This window comes from Urocampus carinirostris, chromosome 2, assembly GCF_059441175.1.
Source record: "Urocampus carinirostris isolate Australia breed hairy pipefish chromosome 2, RoL_Ucar_1.0, whole genome shotgun sequence".
Lineage (NCBI taxonomy): Eukaryota > Metazoa > Chordata > Actinopteri > Syngnathiformes > Syngnathidae > Urocampus > Urocampus carinirostris.
The window spans coordinates 876,631-897,796 of record NC_142350.1 but is presented as its reverse complement, the minus strand read 5'-3'; the positions used below and the strand labels follow the sequence as shown (position 1 = coordinate 897,796).

At 43.8% G+C, this 21,166-nt stretch overlaps 1 protein-coding gene across 3 annotated transcripts; it reads left to right on the top strand.

Annotated features, from left to right (window-relative positions):
- The first annotated feature begins 2,037 nt into the window (after nt 1-2,037).
- Nucleotides 2,038-18,376, top strand: ntaq1 (N-terminal glutamine amidase 1). 3 transcript variants are annotated; one of them, XM_088328201.1, is made up of 7 exons: nt 2,106-2,162; nt 2,282-2,418; nt 10,176-10,275; nt 10,395-10,445; nt 10,529-10,690; nt 13,309-13,433; nt 13,501-18,376. In XM_088328201.1, exons 3-7 carry the CDS (start codon nt 10,184-10,186, stop codon nt 13,605-13,607), a joined length of 537 nt encoding a protein of 178 aa, XP_088184327.1. In that variant the 5' UTR covers nt 2,106-2,162; nt 2,282-2,418; nt 10,176-10,183; the 3' UTR covers nt 13,608-18,376. The 3 variants fall into 3 exon arrangements, with proteins under 3 accessions (XP_088184325.1, XP_088184326.1, XP_088184327.1); XM_088328199.1 differs by lacking the exon at nt 2,282-2,418 and having other exon boundaries at nt 2,038-2,162; nt 10,542-10,690; XM_088328200.1 differs by lacking the exon at nt 2,282-2,418 and having other exon boundaries at nt 2,039-2,162.
- The last annotated feature ends 2,790 nt before the right edge of the window (nt 18,377-21,166 follow it).

Here is a 21,166-nt window from a genome sequence, read left to right as displayed (position 1 = left end):
GAAATATCACGGATGAGGGAAATGCATGCGTCTTAATGTCAATTTATGCGGGAATTCACTTAATACAGGAAATGTTAACCGCTAAAAAAACATGGCATATAAATATTTGCCCATGTTGAACGCACTGTGGTAGCGTTTTGTGTTTGTCTCATCTCATCAGCTGCACCGCTTATCCTCAGTAGGATCGCGGGAGCCCATCCCAGCAATCATCGGGCAGGAAACAACCTGAACTGGTTGCCAGCCAATCGCAGGGCACACAGGGACAGACAACTCGCTCGCTCATTCACACCTAGGGACAATTTGCACCGGTCAATCCACCTGAAATGCATGTCTTTGGAATGTGGGAGGAAACCGGAGTGCCCGGAGGAAACCCATGCAAGCACGGGTAGAACATACAAACTCCGCACAGGAAGTCCGGTAGCTGGATTTGAACCCACACAGGAGGTTCCCAAGACCTTAGAACTGTGCTGCACACGCGCTAACCACTGCACCGCTGTGCTGCCCGTTTTGTGTTTGTCTTAACCTAAAAAGTAACATCCTGTGAAGTCCAACAGTACATTTTGTCCATAAAGCTTTTCTACAGTCAGGAGGCCATTAAATCTAACAGTACTTGAAGCTATGCTAATTTAATGTCACTCCCCCCTGCCCCCTTGTGTAAAGTTATTAACATTGCAATAGAATATTTTAATGGAAGTGTATATTTGTTTTGTTGAATAAAGCATTTATAAAAAATGACACTAGTGATCCCAAGAGCCCCGAAGCAATCTACAGATTCGAGAGTGTTCTTCATTTGGGCCTCGGTGCTGTGAAGGATCAAGTTATGTTTATTTGTATAGCCCTTAATCATAAACAGTCTCAAAGGGCTGCACAGACCACAGCCTATTGCAAACTACAGACTATTATGACACCATCCCCTGATCTAAAACCTACATGAGAGCAAGGAAAAACTGAAAAACCTCAACATGAGGAAAATGAAGAAACCTTGAGAAGGGACTGCACATGAGGTAATCTCCCTTGCAGGATGACCAGGCTGTAATGGATGTTGCAATAACAAAAAATACACAGATATTGTCAACATAAAATATAGGTTATTTATATGCTATAGAATAGAAGTGTGTTTTAAGCTAAGATATAAACATTTCCACTGAGGTTGCAGATCGAATCTCAGGGGGAAGAGCATTACACAGCACCGGGGCCCAAATGGAGAACGCTCTCGAATTTGCGGATCTCTTTTTGGCTCTTGGGATCACTAGTAGACTAGAATTTTCATAGCGAAGGCTCAGGACCGGAACATAGGGGGAAATTAAATCTGAAAGATATGAGGGAGCAAGTCCATGCATGATTTTGTATAATACCAACAGAACCTTAAAAATCACATCTTATGCTAACAGGGAGCCAATCGGGGTAATGTGATCAAACTTTCTTATTTTAGTTAAAAGCCTCACTGCATCATTTCGTACCAGCTGAATGGTCTGCCCTCTGAGATTCAATCTGCTTTAATCCAGGCCTAAAACACACATATTCTATAGTTTATGAATGACCTCGTGTAGGATTTAGATCAGGGGATGGTGTAATAATAGTCTGTAGTCCAGACCTGGGCACTCCGGTCCTGGAGGGCCGCACGTCCTGCCAGATTTTGAAGTTTGCTCTTCTTTAACTCAGGTGATACAAATTATAACCTCGTTAGCAAGCTAGCAAGTGCTCGTTAACGATACTGGTGATTGGAATCACCTGTATTGGATCAGAGAAACCTCAAAAATCATGCAGAACATGCGGCCCTCCAGGACCGGAGTGCCCAGGTCTGCTGTAGTCTGTTCAGTTACTTGAGACTTCTTGTGATGAAGGGCGTCACAAATAAACATGACTTGACAACTCTGTGTTGAATTTCAACCCAAAAGCATCTTCATCTTCTGTAATCCTGAGGCAGGCGAATCATCGTAAACCACAACGAGCCCTATTTTAAATCCACTCTCCGTTGATGTGTGCCGCATTCAAAACTAATCTAAATTTTTTTTTGTTTCTGTTGAGCATGCGATTGCTTTTATTTTGAAAGCTGGTGGTTTTGTGCCAGGAAGTGCCTCACTTATCGTGTTGGTCCGAAAAATGACGGACGGAAGGATAGTGCCCAAGCAGGACGAGTGTGCTTATAGCAGCTGCTACTGGTAATACAAAACCTTTCATTTATTATCTGACATTACATTTGTTTTTTGGTATTTGCCGTCTGTCAAAGGAGTGAACTTCATTTTTTAAATAATGGCATTTCATCGCGACCTTTCTCCAGAATTCTCGTCAGGAATGGAATTTGTTAGAGAAGTGTCGTTGGCGAACGTAAAAGCCTGCTCTTTGTAGTGAACGACAGGATCGCTCCTGTCGAGATTCCAAATCCCCCACTGGCTCCCAGCCCCCCTGTTGAGATTGGTAAATATGCATCCTGACCTTGAAGGCCCCCTTGCAAATATTTAAGCATTGACACACAAAAGAAAGTATTCAGGGATTTGGGGCTTGTATATTAACAAAATGGCGTGTTTCTTTTGGACTAATAAGGTGATGACGTTTTAATTTGTTGTCTTAGTAAAATATTGTTTTAACATGATTTGTATGAGACTAGTGTTAATAATTTGTTGCTGTTAAAATAATATTTTACATAGAAAAGAAATTACAGTGTAACCTCGGTTCTCGACCATAATCCGTTCCAGAAGCCTGATCGACCAAATCAGTTCTCGAAACCGATTTGGTCGATCACCGAAGATCAATTTTCCCATTAAAAATAATGTAAAATTGTTTTAATCCGTTCCAACACCTTGAATGTTTAGCATGAATGATCAACGTGATCATAAAGCTAACACATGCTAATCGTACGTTCGCGTTATCTTAATCTTCCGTACGAAAGATTACAACAACATGAACATGTAAAAAAAAAAAAATCAGGTCGTTTACAAGTCATTTAGCACCCGGGTGTCCACAACAAGTGGTGAGCGGTTCATTGGCTGCGTCCCAACACCCTCAATGTTGGGCTCCGTTCCAACACCCTCAATGTTTACCTGAATGTTCAACGTAAATAATGCTAACACATGCTAATCGTACGTTCGCAATATTCCGTACGAAAGATTACGCTAACATGAATGTGTAAAAATAGAAAATCAGGTCGTTTACAAGTCATTTAGCACCCGGGTCTCCACAACAAGTGGTGAGCGGTTTCCTTGGAAAGGGGACTCTGTTCCAACACGCTGAATGTTTACCTTGTAGCGAGCAGAGACGGGAGTCGTAGGCGGAGTGTCAAACAAAGGTGCCAACGGACGCTGCTTTAATAACATGTAAACTTGCGATAACCAAAACAAACACACGAGAGTGGCTAGAACCGGTCGAATTAAGAGTCCCCCTAGGAACTCGCTAACTAAACAATAGTTCCGTGGGTGAATTATGTACAACCCACTACACAAGCCCCCCCAGAATTCACCCATAGTCAAAGTCTCTGTGCCTGGTTGGGACGCTGACCCGGCCACTGCGGGTACAAGGAGTTGGAATAGCAGGGGGATGAGAGCTTGTGGACTCAGTTGGAAAGCCCACAGTTGCTGGGGGCGGAGGGTCAGAGTGGGTACCCACGGGACCGGAGGGTCGTGCCGCAGGAGGACGGCCGCGCCGTGGGGCTTGGGCCAGTTCCAATGGCTTGGACATATCCATGTGGGCAGGCTTAACCCTGTCCACGGAGACAGTCTCTGGCCTACCACCGATGTCCACGACCATGGTCTTGTCGCCATGCTGCAGGACCTTAAACGGTCCATCATAAGGAGGGCGCAATGGTCCGCGGTGGGCATCGTGGCGAATGAAAACAAAACCAGCCGAGCGCAGGTTGGAGGGAACCCGTGAAACTGGCCTGCCGTGTCGCGATGTGGGGATAGGCACAAACGCTCCCGCAGTGCCCTGCAAGATGGACTTCTCCCTGGATGCAGCCCAGGGTGTCGTTGGGTCTGGGATGAAATCACCTGGCACCCGCAGCACTTGACCGTAAACCAACTCAGCTGAAGAGCACTGAAGGTCCTCTTTGGGAGCGGTCCTCAGTCCCAGCATGACCCAGGGTAGCTTATCGACCCAGTCCCCATCGGTCAGGCTGGCGCGCAAGGCCGCTTTCATCGAGCGGTGGAACCGCTCGCACAACCCGTTAGCCTGGGGGTGGTAGGCAGTGGTGCGGTGAAGTTTGACTCCAAGGCTCTCGGCAACCGTGTTCCACATCTCGGAGGTGAACTGTGCGCCCCTGTCAGATGAGAGATCTGCAGGGGGTCCAAAACGGGCGACCCAGGTTCCGATGAACGCCCGGGCCACATCGACAGCTGAGGTGGAAGTCAGCGGAACTGCTTCAGGCCAACGGGTCGTCCTGTCCACCATCGTCAGGAGGTAAGTGAAACCGTGTGAAGGGGGCAGTGGGCCCACCAGGTCAATGTTAACGTGGTCAAACTTCCGTTCGGGGATGGCAAATGATACCAATGGGGCCTTGATGTGACGGTGCACTTTGGCGCGTTGACATGCCACGCATGAGTCGACCCAGTCCCGGACGTCCTTTCTCATCCCTTTCCACACAAACTTCTGGGCCACTAGCTTAATGGATGCTTTCCTGCCAGGATGAGACAGGCCATGTATTGCCTCAAAAACAGCCCGACGCCAGCCAGCAGGGACAAGCGGCCTAGGCCAACCCATGGAGACGTCACAACAAAGCTTGGCCCCTGAGTTTCCGACCGCAACCTCCTCCAGCCGCAAACCAGTGTCTGAGCTCTTGAGCGTTTGGATGCCGTTATCAGAAGCCTGGTCCACACTCATACTGGAATAATCAAGCCCCAATTGCACAGCGCTGATGGTTGCTCTGGACAGGCAATCCGCAACCACGTTGGACTTCCCAGCAATGTGCCTGATGTCAGTCGTGTATTCCGATATGAATGACAGCTGGCGCTGCTGGCGGGCAGACCATGGTTCGGACGTCTTGGACATGGAGAACGTAAGAGGCTTATGATCAACAAAGACGATGAACTCACGGCCCTCCAAGATGAAACGGAAGTGGCGAATCGCCAACCAGATGGCAAGTAGTTCTCTGTCGAATGCACTGTATTTACGTTCTCTGGGGACCAGCTGGCGACTAAAAAAGGCGAGTGGCTGCCAAGCATTGTCAACCCACTGCTCGAACACGGCACCCACTGCAAGGTCTGATGCGTCTGTAGTCAGTGCGACTGGGGCTCCGGGGGCTGGGTGAGCCAGCATGGCTGCCTGGCACAGCGCGGTTTTTGTGTCCTTGAATGCCTTGATCCTCTCAGCGGTCCATTCAACAGCTTGATTGGGTGACCTACCCTTGAGGGCTTCGTAGAGTGGGCGCATGACATCAGCGGCTCGGCGAATAAACCTATGGTAGAATGTCACCATGCCGAGAAACTCCCTGAGGCCCCGTGCTGTTGGCGGCTGAGGAAAGGTGGAGACGGCCTCTACCTTAGACGGCAGGGGGGAAGCCCCATCCTTGGTGATGAGATGCCCAAGGAAGTGGATGGAGGGTACGCCAAAAACACATTTCGCGGGATTTATAATCAGGCCATGCTGACTGAGCTTGGTGAAGAGGTCTCTGAGGTGCTCCAAGTGTTCCTCTTCTGAGGAGCTGGCAACCAGGACGTCGTCCAGGTAGACGAACACAAAAGGCATGTCCCTGAGCACTGAATCCATCAGCCTTTGGAAGGACTGAGCGGTATTTTTCAGTCCGAACGGCATCCTGAGAAATTCGAACAACCCAAATGGAGTTATCACGGCCGTCTTCGGTATATCTGAGGGATGCACTGGCAGTTGGTTGTCTCCACCTTGGAAAAGAGAAGTTTGCCCGCCAGGTGTGCAGAGAAGTCTTGAATGTGCGGGACTGGGTAACGGTCGGGCGTGGTAGCCTCGTTAAGGCGGCGATAGTCCCCGCATGGGCGCCAGCCACCGCCTGGTTTCGGGACCATGTGTAGTGGAGAGGCCCAGGGGCTGTCTGATCGGCGAATGATGCCGAGACGTTCCATGTTAGCAAATTCGGATTTAGCAACTGCCAGTCTGTCTGGATTGAGTCGTCGGGCCCTGGCATGAACCGGGGGCCCCTTGGTTTCAATGTGGTGCTCAACCCCATGTCTGGTCGTGGAGGCTGAGAAGGTGGGCTTCGCCAGACTGGGGAACTCGGCGAGGAGCCGGTGGTAAATATCACCGTCCAAGAGAGAGCTGGACAGACCCTCAAAAATCCCCTTGTCGCGGACACACGCGAGAGAGGAGAAATTCAATGCGTCAACGAGGCGGCCATTTTTCACATTGACGAGTAATCCATTGGCACACAGAAAATCTGCACCAAGAAGAGGAAAAGCAATATCCGCAGTGACAAAGTCCCATGTAAACTGCTGACCCCCAAAACACACGTCCACTGTCCGTGTCCCGTATGTGCGGATGGGGGTGTCATTGGCAGAAGTTAATGGAGGTCCATGTGTTCCCCCCCCCACATCGTCCACAGTGGCAGGGAGGACGCTCCTCTGGGCGCCGGTGTCACACAAGAACTTTTGGCCGGAGATGGCGTCCCGGATGAACAGTAGCCGGTTTCTTGCGCCTGCACTCACGGCCGCTACAGAGTGCAGGCCTCGAAGTTTCCCGTCGCGTTGGAGGTGCAAGGGGGACGGCACTTCTTGGCCCTGGGCCCAAAACGTGCATGGTAGTAACACAGACCTGACGCATTCTGATCGTTGGTGGCCGCGCGTGCCTTGCTGGCTGGGGGCGTCGCACTTGATGGTGTGTAGGCGCGTGTAGGGGCCAGCACCTCATGTGTGTATCTATGCGTGGCCAGAAAAAAGCGGTCCGCTTCCTCTGCCAGTGCACGCGGATCTGTAATGGTTGTATTTGCAAGCGCCGTCTGGACATGCGGCGGCATGTGACGCAGAAAAAGTTCAATGAAAAGAAAATTTGGCTCTTCGGTGCCAAGCAAGTTTAACATCATTTCCATGTGATCCGATGGCTTACTGTCTCCTAAGCCCTGAATAGCAAGGAGGCGTCGAGCACGCTCAGAACGCGACAGTTCAAAGATTCTGAGGAGATATGCCTTCAGTCCCTTATATTTATCCAGTTCAGGAGGGGATGTGATGAAACTCACCGCTCTGGCTGCAGTTGAGCTCCCCAGAGCAGACACCACGTGGTAATAGCGAGAGTCATCGTTAGTGATTCCGTGCAGGGCGAATCGAGCTTCTGCTTGTGCGAACCACGTTAGCGCTGATGACTCCCAGAATTCGGGGAGCTTGAGAATGGGCGCGTATGCCATGACGGTATGCTCAGTAGTATGCACAGCCTCGGAAACTTCCACGAGACTAATGTCGGGGTCACCAATGTAGCGAGCAGAGACGGGAGTCGTAGGCGGAGTGTCAAACAAAGGTGCCAACGGACGCTGCTTTAATAACATGTAAACTTGCGATAACCAAAACAAACACACGAGAGTGGCTAGAACCGGTCGAATTAAGAGTCCCCCTAGGAACTCGCTAACTAAACAATAGTTCCGTGGGTGAATTATGTACAACCCACTACAACCTGAATGATCAACGTAGTCATAAAGCTAACACATGCTAATCGTACGTTCGCGTTATCGTAATATTCCGTACGAAAGATTACACTAACATGAACGTGTAAAAATAAAAAAAAGGATAAGGAAAAGAATTATGAATAGGAGTTCTTACCTTTGTGGACCAACTGTGAATGTAAACACTGAAGTTTCCGGTAAAGCTGAGTGACATACTTCAGTGTTTACATTGACAGTGGGTTCCCCCTTCTAACCGCACCGGGTGAAACAAATACATTGTAACACACGTGATAAAAGTTGGTCACGAGGGGTGGGGGCCATCTCCACCCGTGCGCCGCTCAGCATAATGTGTGAGTGTGTACGCTACGGTGCGTAGCGTACGCACTCACACATTACCGGTGTTCGAAGACCGATTTTTTGACCGAACACCGAAGCAAGAATTTCTCGAAATTTTTGGTCGAGCACCGATTTGTGCGAACTGAGAGGCGTTCGAAAACCGAGGTTCCACTGTACTGTAATCCGTATTCACCTTTCCCATACCTGTCAACCTCCACGGCTACATGCCCTTACAAACTGTCGTATCTTCCCTTACAAAATACAAAATAATCTTACACCATTTTTATTTTCAAACGTGTTTATGTAGTTTAACATGTTATATTGTACATGTGTTTCGTTATATCATATATATTGTTAACATTTTGTTGTGAGATCCTGAGTTGCTCGACATGAATTAGGTTTATTATTAAAAAAAAGTTCAAAAATTAAGTAGCTTGAACGTTCACTGTAGAAGGAACAAATACATGCAAATATAATTAAGTAGAATAATACATTTTTTTTTAATTCAAATTATGAATTCTTTTTCTGCATTAAATTATTGTTGGTAATATACTGATTAAAGGGATTACAACAAACTTTTTTTCATTTTCTCATTTTATACTTTCTTAACTTCTTTATACAACATAATAATTTGTAATATAATACATCAAAGCAAGTGAGCCGTTTGAGAGCCGGCTCTCTTAATGAGTTGAGCCGAAAAAGCCGGTTCTCTAAAAAGAGACGGACTTCCTTTCACTACATCAAACCGCTCGCTTCGTTTGCAACAAAATCGTTACCGAGATAGAGGCTTCCGCGGCAAACTCGTTTGACTTGATTGATTTGCCGTTTCGTGATAGTCGGTGTATACCGGATGGTACCCATAATTGACAAATTTGCGTTTTTCCGTACAGATTTTCTCGTATGTCGTACACGTCTTAAAATGCATAATAAACATTCTTTGTACGGCAAAACCGTCCAGGTTGACAGGTATGCCTTTCACTGACAATCTGACTCTGACGGTGAAAGCACTCCTCCGAGTGACACTTTTCATTATCTGCCCAACACTAGCATCCACTATCTGAGTTTGAGGGCTTTGTTTAAAAAAATTGATTACCAATCTATTTGGTCTTTTTTTTCTTTTTTACAATTTTTGCTGTATTCTGGTGTTTTACCTTGTGATAAACACTTGATTAAACCACAATCAAACTCGGTTTTGTGCTTTATTTTATTCTTTTATTATTATTTTTTAATACGCACACTTGTCGCGTGAGACTTGCATCCAATAGACCAGTGCGCCGAAGCGTTTTCATCAAATCGCCCAGTGTGCCATATGAGCCACCAAAAAAATAATTCGAACCAAGGAGAGTGCGCCCTTTAAATTAGTGCGCCAAATGGATGTGGAAATACGGTACAATAATGAGCTTTTTTTATTTTAACATTGACTACCGGCAAGCAAGGTTTGAGCTTCCTGTTGCTGTTTCAAGGCCATGTTTGCATAGGTGTTCATGATATTGTAAATGAGGCATAATCAAACATACCAATGGGAGGGAAGTGGGGCACCATGTAACTGGAGATAGGCTGGGGCACAAAGCATAATCCCCCCCTTTTCTCGGGAAATTTGGTTCATGCTGCTTTTGTATTGATCAACCCCATTACCGCATATTATTAACACTTTTAACACTTTTTTCACAACCCTGATTTCTTTGGGTGCCCTACTGGGCACTTGATTCGCTAAGTAATGCGCATTATGTGGTTTTGCAGGGCTACGTCCCTGCCCATCAGGAGGCTCATTTTAGGAAGCCAAAAGAAATGCTTCTCTTAAAAGAGCTGGAAATTCCCAACAGTCAGTCTTTTAAATGAGTTAAGCAGAAAGACCACCTTTCTAAAAAGAGCCATAATTCCCAGCAATTGGCTCTTTTTAGTGAGCCAACCCAAAAGAGCGGGTTCATTATAGAGAGACGAAATTTCCACCAATCTTGTCTTTTAAGTGAGCTGAACCGAAAGACCCGCTCCTCTAAAAAGAGATTCCCAGCAATCGGCTTTTTTTAGTAAGACAAACCAAAAGAGCCAGTTCTTTAAAAAGACCCGATTTTCTATCATTCGACTCATTTGAGTGAGCTGAACCGAAAGGGCCTCTTCTCTAAAAAGAGACGTAATTTCCATCACTATCACTGACCTTCTTTTGTGATATGCTTGTATGTCAGGCAGGGATTCAACGTCACATCCTTGTGTTGCTAAACGACCGTTCTACACTGAATCACGCCCCCTTACTTGAATGTGAGAAATTTCTGTGTATTTGTTGTGATTTTAGTGAAGAAAATGTTTGGAAACTCTGCGATTGGATTCGTCGAGAAGGAAGCGCACCTCTACCAGAACTTTTTGTGGTCTTCATTTCCAACAACAACAGAACGGTGAGCACACTAGACACACCGACTAGGGGGCAAACCCACTGGCCATTCCCAATGGCTACAGCCATTGTTTATACTTGTCAACATAGTGGTTTTTGATCCTTGGTATCCCTTGGAGTCAGGTTCCATTGTGGAAGCAGAAGTCTGCCTACGAGGAGAAGCCTGTCGTTTGGGTATGACGGTCGGAACCAGACCAGAACCAGGACCATGACTCGGTTTGTGGTCAGACCGCAACTCGGACTCGATTGTGTATCAGTCTTTGTTTTCAGGATTATCACGTGGTTCTGCTGCACGTCCAGAGCGGGTCAAAAGCCACCATTTACGACCTAGACTCGGTGCTGCCGTTCCCCTGCAGTCTGAGACAGTACGCCGCACTCGCCCTGCGCAGTGATGACGAAATCCGGCCCGCATTCCACAGGTAGCCAATACCGGACTCAAAATTTTAATTTGAACTGAAACCGATCTTAAAATGACTCAGAAAATTATTTTGCCAAAAGTGAAAGGGCCCTTTGGGCTTGGTTTACTTAAAAGAGCCGCCTCATAGAGCCGTTATGTTTGGGAACACCTGACTGTGTCAAAGGTGCCAAGCTCCTTATTGGTTGGGAGCCTGCTCCCGTCGTTTACTTCAAAGGGACAGCACATATAGCCATTATGTCTGCCAATGACATATCAATACGTATTTTGAATGGGATCTGGCTCGATTTGTTACTTCAAAGAGCCATTTATAGACCTGCTATATTTGCAAATGACTCATAACTATCTTCAATTGAGGACAGGTCCTGATTGGTAGGCACTTGAAAGAGCTGGTTTATAAAGCCGTTAAGTTTGGGAATGAAACTTCACAGACACTTCATAGGTCTCAGAATCATGGCCCACGGGCCACATCCGGTCGGTGTACAATTTTCTCTGGCCCATGAAATCATTTTTTTAATACATCTACTATAGTAGATAGATAGATAGATACTTTATTCATCCCCGTAGGGAAATTCACACTTCCAGCAGTCTACCCCGTTGTTTATTAACAGATGAACATGATGCCCTAGGGGTGCTTGTAGCGAAGTGGATGACGTCACGCCAGTCCAAAAATTCGACATCCCTGCGGCAGATGGAAAACTTTTCTTTGTGAAAATCCAGGGATACACCACCTCGTGTTAGCAAGTCCGCCTCCTCTCCGATTCCCCCTGGCTTTCGTGTCTCTGTTTAGCGGCGTTGAAGCCGGATTGCTCCGGGTAGCTCCGGGTGGCTACACGTTAGCGTCCGGAATGCTAAACGTGAGCCACGTTTCCGCAAAACACAGCAACTGCACTCCCTGTGCGCTTCGATGTTTTCCACCAGCACTCGATGATCTTATTTGGTCGTGAGTTCGCATTTACCATGATTACGGATGGTTCCGAAGACTTATAACGCCGCTAGCCGCTTCGCTAGCTCCGGCTTTTCTTCCACGATAGGCCCCTTCATCACGCCGGCACGAGAATTTTTCAGGGCAAGGAGTTGAAATTCCTTGAATACACGCATTTCTTGTGCGTTAAAACCCATGTCCATAGGATAGAAGTAATCCATAGTGTAGTTGTCAAAACGGGAAGAAAAAACACCGAAGATAGGAGCAGACAATAAAACAATAGGGCAGCTGCTGGAAAAGGCAGCCGCTCGTGGCAGCGCCGCTATAGTGATGAAACTCTCAAACTACAGTTGCAGAGCTTCGGCTGCCGCTACAAGACTTCCCGAAAATGTACCTGCATCAATCGATTTAGCTGTTGCATGACGAGCACATTCATCTTTTAAACTGTCTACAAACAACACATTGGCCAGTTGCAAAACAAGACCAACAAGTGCATTAATAGTGAGTTTTTAGTGTCAGGATGCGGAGACGTAACGTCCAGGAACAAGCTTCTATCTATCATTATGTAACTGAAGGCTAAACGGAGAAAAGCAGGGTGACATTTCTGTTGCTGTGATTTATGCTGAGGCTAAACCCCACAATGGCGGAGAAAAAAGTTGATTCTGAAAACAGTGCCTTTCAAAACCGAGGAGAAGCTGAAAATGTTAACTGACATTGCCGGTAAACCCGTGTGTCTTCTTTGTGGAGCTTATGTGGCTGTAATTAAGGAATTTAATTCAAAGTGGCACTACAAGACAAAACATCAGAGTAAGCTGAGAAACTTAAATCCAGAGCAGAAGATACAGAAAGATGAAGAGTTATAGAATATTTAATGTTTAAGTTTGTTGTGGGGTATCGCCCACTTTGGGAACCACTGCTTTAAAGTATCAAATTTTGAGTTCATTGATATGGGTAAAGATTGATAGGTCCAGAAGGAAAATAATATCAAAACACAAATAAATAATAGACGCGGTTTGATTCTAACAAACTACCTTTTATATACACGTCAAGGAAAATTGGAACAAACGAAAGAATAAAGAACATTGCTAACAAGATAAACTTCCATTTCTATTTAACAAAGGACAAACCGAGTGGGAAAAGGGAATTGGTTGGGAGACAAACCTTAGGTGTCTCGTCTGTCAGTAAAATAAACTAAGGTTAGGCCCTGCCACCATTTATAGCCAACAAGAAAGTGAAGATGGGAGAGAGGGCTGACCTCCCGCCTGTTTAACCCCTCCAAGGCTTGGGATTGCACTCAGAAATTTGATGTGATTAACAAAAAGAAAACTCACAATTTGGTAGCAAATAGTTAGTTTTCTGCCGAGCTCTCCTGTATAGATACATTCCTCAAAATAAACATTTTATGTTCAGGAATCATCTAACATTGGCCTAATCTGATATGGGAGCACAGCCATTATTTTTTTTCTCTTTGCAATAGAAAACCATGTCAGTTTTCTCTGGTAATCTAATCTACAAGTTAGAACTAAAGAGTTGTCTTGTGGGGGTAGGGTTTGCCACTTTAGTCTGCAGATGGAACGCAAAGGGGGAGAGGTTTCTGTCGCAGTGGGGTTACTGTAGCCAGTCAGAGGATATCCCTACATGACATTCACCCCAAGATAGTTCCTTATGTCTTAATGACTCTTTTGGATGTATGGTAGGATGTTCCGCGTCGTTCCCTGTGTGCACTTCCTGTCAGCATTTGCTTCGGATCGTTCTCACATGAGGAACAAGGACGGGTCCTGGAAGATGCCCCCTCCGCCCTATCCGCCCATCTGCACCACAGGTCGGACACAATGACGCCGGGTGGTGATGCGACCTCGCCAATGACAAACCATTGTTTTTTGTGGCAGACGCGCACATGAACCTGGACGACTTCATCAACATGGCCCCCTCCGAGGGACGGGGTCACGTTTTGACCTTGGACGGCTTCCTGCAGCGATATTTGTTGATACCATAGATTGGGAGTGACCTATTTCGGGATAGGCATCTGTTCATTATCTTTCTTTATCCTCAAGGAGGCAGGGGCCACAACTTCACGCTGGACGACTTCCTGCGTGTCACTATCTGTCGATGCTGTAGAATGGGCATGGTTGGGAGGGTTACTTTAAAAATGTATTCCGATACAGCCACTAGTTACCTGTTGAAAAATGTAGTCAGTAACGTAATCCAAGTACCATAATATTACAGTAATGTAACTTGATTACTTTCAATTACTTTTGGATTACTCCAATACCAAATATGCTAATAAAAGACAAAAGAAACTAAATATAAATAAAATTACTAAATTTTGTGTAAGACAAATCAACAGTGTAACCTTCTAAAAGAAATAGAGGAAACCAAGGCCCGGTAGTTGCTTGTATCCTACAAAGAAAATGCTCAAATCTTAACCACACAGTATAGTTTATTAAGCAAAAAAAAAAACCTTTCTCTTTCACATTGCAGCCAAAATACGCTCTGTTTTAGTTCACATTATGAAATAAGAGCACATTAAGAGCCCAATATTGTTTTAAACACACAAAGTGTTCACTTTCTAAATTTTCAACAAAAAAATCCAAGCAAGTGAAAGATATTGAACACCATAATGTAAATTCAGGCAGGTGCTTTTGAGTTTAAAATAAAAGTATGGCTTACAGCACAATATACAAAATAGAAATAAAGTCTGCTCCTTGTACAATGAACACAAAAAATATTACTTTAGTCTTTCATCTAGCATTCACACCATTAAGTAACTACAGCACGTAAGTAGATGAAATATGAATCTTAAGTATGGGCCTAAAGCAAAATTCCAAATGGAAATAGTCTGTTAACAAAACACTAAGTGCTCTTTTTAAGTTTACTACATAAATTAAGGGCACCCACAATACACAACTCTAAAAAAGAAATAAAGTATACTTCTTATGTAGTGAACACCAAGTTCTTATACTTAAGTCCTTCGCACCATGTTTAACAAATCAGGTGTTCTTTCTGAATTTTCAAAAATGAAATAAAAGGACAATCAAAATGAATGTAAGGTACTACACTTAAAGAACATAAAGCAAGGCAAAAAGAACACTTACTGCTTATACATTTGCAGAACTAGTGTGTAGGAGGTAGGAACCATTTGTTAAAATTCTGAGACTGGAAATGTGCAGCCCAACTGTAGTCTTATATTCAATCAAAACTGAGCTTTGCTTTGCAAAACTTACTCTTATAACGAAGGAGGAGGACTTGTGGTCATCAGACATTCTACTACGAGATGAGGTAAGTACATTTCCACCATAACTGAAAAGGCGTTCAACTGGAGCACTGGAAGGCAGCGTAGTATTGTATTTCATGAAGAGCTGCTTAACCAAAGGAAATGCATTCAGGGAGTCCATGGTCTTAACGGTATCATCAAGGAACCTCCGAACCTCTTCCTCTGCTGTGCTCTTGTCAGTCCTGTTTTTCTCCCCAAACACGAAAAAATCTTCATCTGATCCATCAGTGTCAGAGATGGTGTTTGTTGCAGCTGCAGGAGATTTCCCATTTTCCAAAGAACCATTGTTTTGCACATATCCTATTTCTTCTCAACAGGAAGCCAACACATGGTAGTTGTAGCCATTTTTGCATCATGGCTGCTTAGCATGGCACCAAAGCGATGATCAATTGCGCCAATGACTGCAGTAATTATGTGTGCTGTGTACATCACTTGTGGCTCCTTCTCAGAGAGCTTAAATTTGAGGCTTAAGATTGTTGGAATGAGGAACCCCAGACAGCACTTTTTCTCCCCCTGTAGAAGATCAATGGATTGAGCAAGTGGCTGTAAGACAGCTACATATTCCCTGAGAAAAGTCATCTCGTGAGGGTTCAGCCTAGTCACACCGAGTCTTGAGCAGATGTCTCCCAGTTGATCTTCTGTAAGTTCAGTCAGTTTGGCAATAGCCATAAATTCAGAGCTCCACCTTGTGACACATGGAACCGTAACTCTCATACTGGCAATATCCTGCGCGACTTATGCAGCTGCTGATGATCGATGTGCTTTGTTCCATATAGAAGCACACTCTCCCATTGCACTTCGATACACTTTCCGGAACGGCCCTTTTGATGCTGCTTTATCCACCTCATTGGTGGCAATCAAGTTAAGTGTGTGTGCTGCACACCGTTGATGAGGAGGGAGGAAGATGTGAAGTTCCTCATCTATCTCCACCTCCAGAGCTGTGTCCATATCCAAGAACCTAATTCCATCGTCCAAATCATCTGGTGCTGCCCCCTCACTTGAAACAAGTTCTCGGAAAGCCTTAAAGTTACTCCCATTGTCTGTAACTGTGGCCCTTACTTTGTGCTGCAACTTAGTCTGCATGTATTTTACTGATTTTTTCTGCAACAAAAGTATGCCGTCCCTTCACTCGTGCACAGGCTAGTGCTGCTGACTTCCTCTCCAGAGTATCCTCAATCCAGTGGCATGTCATACCAAAAAAGCTTCTGTTGTGTGCAGTCCACAAGTCTGCTGTTGTGCACACATATGACACTTAAGTGTTGCAGTCAAGTTTTCTTTCATGGCAGCAAATTCCCTCTATACGCTGCACTCGTGTCTTTCTGCACATGACTGTTTTGCCACCGCTGATTCCCTCTATGAGCTTTTTGAATGAAGGCTGCTCAACCAAGGACAAAGGTTGAACGTCATCAATCACAAAGTCAAATATCAGTCTACTGACAGCATTCTGGGATGGGTTGTGTCCAAGTTCAAGTTTTAGTTGTTTGAAGGGAGGATGCCAGACCTCTTGGCCATCTTCAGATTGACTAGGCTGTCCATTCATCTCAGATTGACTGGTGTCCTCCTTAGTCTGATGCAACTGTCTTGGATGCCTCCTCTGCAACAAAACAAATAAAAAAATTAAACAATTGTAATATACATTTTATATACGTATATATGCACATTGTATATACATATATCTCTCATCTCATTAGCTACACCGCTTATCCTCAGTAAGGTCGCGGGGGTGCTGGAGCCCATCCCAGCAATCATCGGGCAGTGGGCAGGGGCACCCTGAACTGGTTGCCAGCCAATCGCAGGGCACACGGGTACAGACAACTCACTCGCTCATTCACACCTAGGGACAATTTGGACCGGCCAATTCACCTGAAATGCATGTTTTGGGAATGTGGGAGGAAACCGGAGTGCCCGGAGAAAACCCACACAAGCACGGGGAGAACATACAAACTCCGCACAGGAAGTCTGGAGCTGGATTTGAACCCACGCAGGAGGTTCTCGCACATGCGCTAACCACTGCGCTGCCGTGCTGCCCTATACATATATATAATGCTTAATCTATTCAGTAACTCATGACACTGACAATAATAATACCTCAAAGATCACAAAGCTTTGTATTGTTAGTCACAATGGTAGTAGGTGAAATAATTCCCAAGGAAAAGAGGTTCTACTGACATATCCCAAAGTTATCTACTGGTCATTCCCCTAATGCTCAGTATGTTAATTTAGTGATCATGGGAACTGGGCAATTATTTTACTCATTTACTTTTTTGTATAATATAGAACATTTCCATCTAATCTGCAATTATTGCACATAACATGTTCTCTCATCTTTTTGATGCATAACAATTTTAAGGCATCACTAGACTTAAGACTGGACTAAGATAATGACAATGCAAGTTTGTCACACTTATTTATAATAAAGAAAAGCATAAATAGTGCTTTAAACTATACAATCAGATCAGATGATGTTGACTTAATCTTTGATTAACCACCTGAATGAACTGGTGCATTTGGCTTAGGCTTACTTCTGCACTTTACCTTAGGCTTGTAAACCACTACTGGTAAAAGCAAAAAGGACGAACATAAACATTATGCCACCGTTAATGCACTATTTCACACTAATAGTCAACTGACTGGAAATTCCCATTGGGTCTGACAGCTCATCACCACTGTGGATTTCCCATCCTTATTAAGTTAGCTACTTAATACGAAAGTCACTTTCTATACAGCAAATGATGATCCGGTTGTCTTGATACAGAGAATCGCGTTTGCTAACTCATAAACGCTTCATGAACACTGAAACGCTTAAAACGAGTGAATCACGCAGCTGCTTGACAGTCTTTCTCTCTGTCTCGTACATATTTTTGTTTAGTTTTTGTTAACAAATTTAACACCGGAACTACACTGTGGGAGTCCCGGCAGCAACGGCTTGGGTTGTGGAACCCAGAAGGGAGAGGACCCACACAGAAGGGAGAGGACCCACACAGAGGACTGGAAGAATGCTACTTGGTAGGGTGGGATGGCAGAGCTATGCCCTTGCACAATAGTATTGCCTTTTACACGCTGGTTAACTACTGTTAAAAGAAAATAACTCTGAAATTGTTTAATTGATGTTGAAAATGTCAGGAAAAAATGTTTAAACGTCATATCGTCACGTCATATTGTCAGATATAAAAAAAATGTGAATATGCTTGATGGCTGTTGAGATTGTCGTGTTTGTTTTGCTGCTGTTGGTGTCGGTGGATTTGTTCAGACCGAGGACAATCGACTTTGGCCTGGACGGATCTATTGACACTGACAAAGATGTTATATAATGAAATTGTGAATATGCTTGATTGCTAATAAGATTTTCGAGAAGGGTTGTTCAAACTTCACATTGTGTTTGCTGTTAAAAACGTCATATTGGAATATAATATTGTGAATGTGCTTAATTTCTGTTGAGATTGTCATGATTGTTTTCTGTTATTAGTGTCAATAAATTTGTTCAAACCAAATTGTTTAAATTGTCGAGAAAAATTGTTCAAACCTCACATTGTTTATTTGCTGTTAATAGTGTCAATAAAATTGTTTAAACAAAAAAAAAAACACGTAGAGTACTAACCTGCTCATCAAGCTCACCATTCATTCACCATTGACGCTGCAATTTGGGTAATTAAATGTCTTGCTCAAGGACACATCGACATGTGGGAATATGGGACGGACTTTAATTACCAGCAAACTTGAGCACTGAAAATATAACTGGAGAATATTTTCCAGAGGTAGTAGTTGTAGCAGTATCAGCAGGTACGCTAGCTAACTAAAGTTAACTTAAGCTAATAATAGCGGTCTTACCTGTAAATGTTTCTTTAAATTAGAAGTGGAGTCCTTGGACGATGACAGCAGTTTCACAGCTGGAAGGCATAACTTGAACTGCACGGTGTTGTTGTTGCCCTTTTCAGCTCGAGGAACAAAATAATGACGAAATTTCCACCCAGTAAAGGCATTCTTTTCATTGGAGGCCATGCCAGCAACTGCAAAGATTCTCTCGGTGCCGTGAGTGTTGTAGTGGTGCGCGCACGTCGTGTGTGACCCCCTATCTCGATCTCTCCAGTGTCAGTGACACCATAATGAATTGATGATAGGCACAATTCGTGTATCCGCGCATTATGTATATATAAATAAACTTATAGATAAAATTGTAATCCTGGAAAATAATCCTTATTTTTACTAAATGTACCTGTAATTTGATTACGTCTTTTTTTCTGTAACTGTAGCGGAATACAATTACATTTTTTTTTGTATCAAAATTACTTAACGCCGTTCCATGTATTCCGTTACTCCCCAAGCCTGAGAATGGGCATGGCCTGTTTGGGCATACTGTTCATTATCTTATCACATTTATAAATGTCCTTTTGTGGAGCCCATCCCAGCCATCTCCAGGCAGTGGGCAGGGGACACCCTGAACTGGTTGCCAGCCAATCGCAGGGCATGTTGTTATTTTAGAAATTCAAATCAAACTAGGTGCCCTTTGTGCCAATAAGTACCAAAAAAGTAGCTCTTACCTTGAAAAATGTTAGAGACCCCTGCTATTCACCGTGTTCCAAAAGTCATGGGCAAATTTTTACATTGAATATCTCACAAAGTATAAGGGATAGTAAATCCAGAAAGTTTGCGAGCTCTATTTTGACTCGAAATGTTTAAAAATACATACGTGTGCATTGTTGGTCACACGACACACAATGTTTAAACTCTTGCCAAGCAGCTTCTGTTATGGTGCCTTGAGGTTCAAATTGTTTTGTATTTGGCTTCTTTTTAGTAGATCTGTCGTAAATATTTTAATTCACTTTCCTGTTTTGCAGGGAAAATGTGTTTCACGGTGTGCTACTTTTTTTTTTAGATAAAGTGTATTCTTGTATTTCATTGTTTATTTGTTGTTGTACTGAAAAGTATATGTTTTAATTAACATTCTGATTCTCGGCATGCTTAGTGTAAAAAAGGTCTAGATGAGTTAACAATTCACTGTAGAATGAATAATTAATATGCTTTAATTTAGTAGAATAAAAGTTAAAAAGAAATCATTTTGTGCGTAATGTTACATTATCATTGGTAATATACTAGTTAAAGAGACCCCCTAAAACCTGCCTTTTTACTCTTTCTTCTACCCTTTTTCTTTAAAAAAAAATTATTGTACAATGTACACAATTTGAAATGATCAAAAAAGTTATGAAATATGAAGTTGACAGGTAAACAGTAGTGTTGGTGAGCAGGGTTGGGGAATAACGGAATACGTTCCGTAATTGCGATACAAAAAATAATTGTATTCTGTTAGAGTTGTAGAAAAAAATACATGATGAAATTAAAGGTACATTTAGTTAAAACAAGGATCACTTTGCAGTATTGTTTTATTTAAAACTACATTTCGTATACATAATGCGCCAACAGACGAATTGTGTCATGATTTCAATCGCTAACACAATACCAGGGATGTCAAACTCATATTAACTCGGGGGCCACGCGATAGAACAAACATTCTGTCGGGGGCCGGTGCTATGCCGAGAAATGTATCCCTGCCGAGATTTGCATCCCCTAGCTACTATCACCACTTTTACCCTGGAATGTGATGGCAAACAAAAACCACTTCGTCTTGCATTTGTTGGGAGTGTAATAAAACTTAAAACCATTCCTTCTTTGTATTTTTTCTGAATGTAATCGAACGGAAAATGCAAATCGTATATAAATCACTTTTGAGGAGGTAACATGTTTTTCTACTCAAATCGCTTGTGTTGAAACTGTTATGCACTCTACCATAAAGCTTATTATGCTGAAATAAGCTTTATAGTAGAGTGCATAACAGTTCTCAAAAGTGATTTATATACGGTGTGCATTATACCATTCGATTACATTCACAACAAATACAAAGACAGAATGGTTTAAGTTGTATTACATTCCCAACAAATGCAAAACAATGTGGTTTTGGTTATATGTTCACCATTACATTCCCGAAAAGTGATATAAAAGTGAGATAAAAGGAGGTAAAAGTGGTGATAGTAGCTAGGGGATGCAAATCTCGGCAGGGATGCATTTCTCAGCATAACACCGGCGGTGTGCAGCCAAAGTAACGCACCACTTTTGACTGTCAGTTACGTTATTAAATGCTGGGAAAGAAAATAACGGCGTTATGTAACGGTGTTATTCCCAACACTGAAGACTGCTAACATGAGCATATTGAGCACTGCCGCACTACGCAGCGAAATTGCCCCCAGTGATGCGTTCAGGGACATTTAATAAATATGATTGATATTCTT

What these genes read in the sequence shown, in the direction of transcription:
- ntaq1 (XM_088328199.1), top strand. Translation starts at nt 2,104, where the DNA reads ATGACGGACGGAAGGATAGTGCCCAAGCAGGACGAGTGTGCTTATAGC. An exon ending in GCTTATAGCAGCTGCTACTG is followed by an intron (nt 2,163 to 10,175) that starts GTAATACAAAAC and finishes TTGTGATTTTAG; the next exon opens with TGAAGAAAATGTTTGGAAAC. An exon ending in TTTCCAACAACAACAGAACG is followed by an intron (nt 10,276 to 10,394) that starts GTGAGCACACTA and finishes CCTTGGAGTCAG; the next exon opens with GTTCCATTGTGGAAGCAGAA.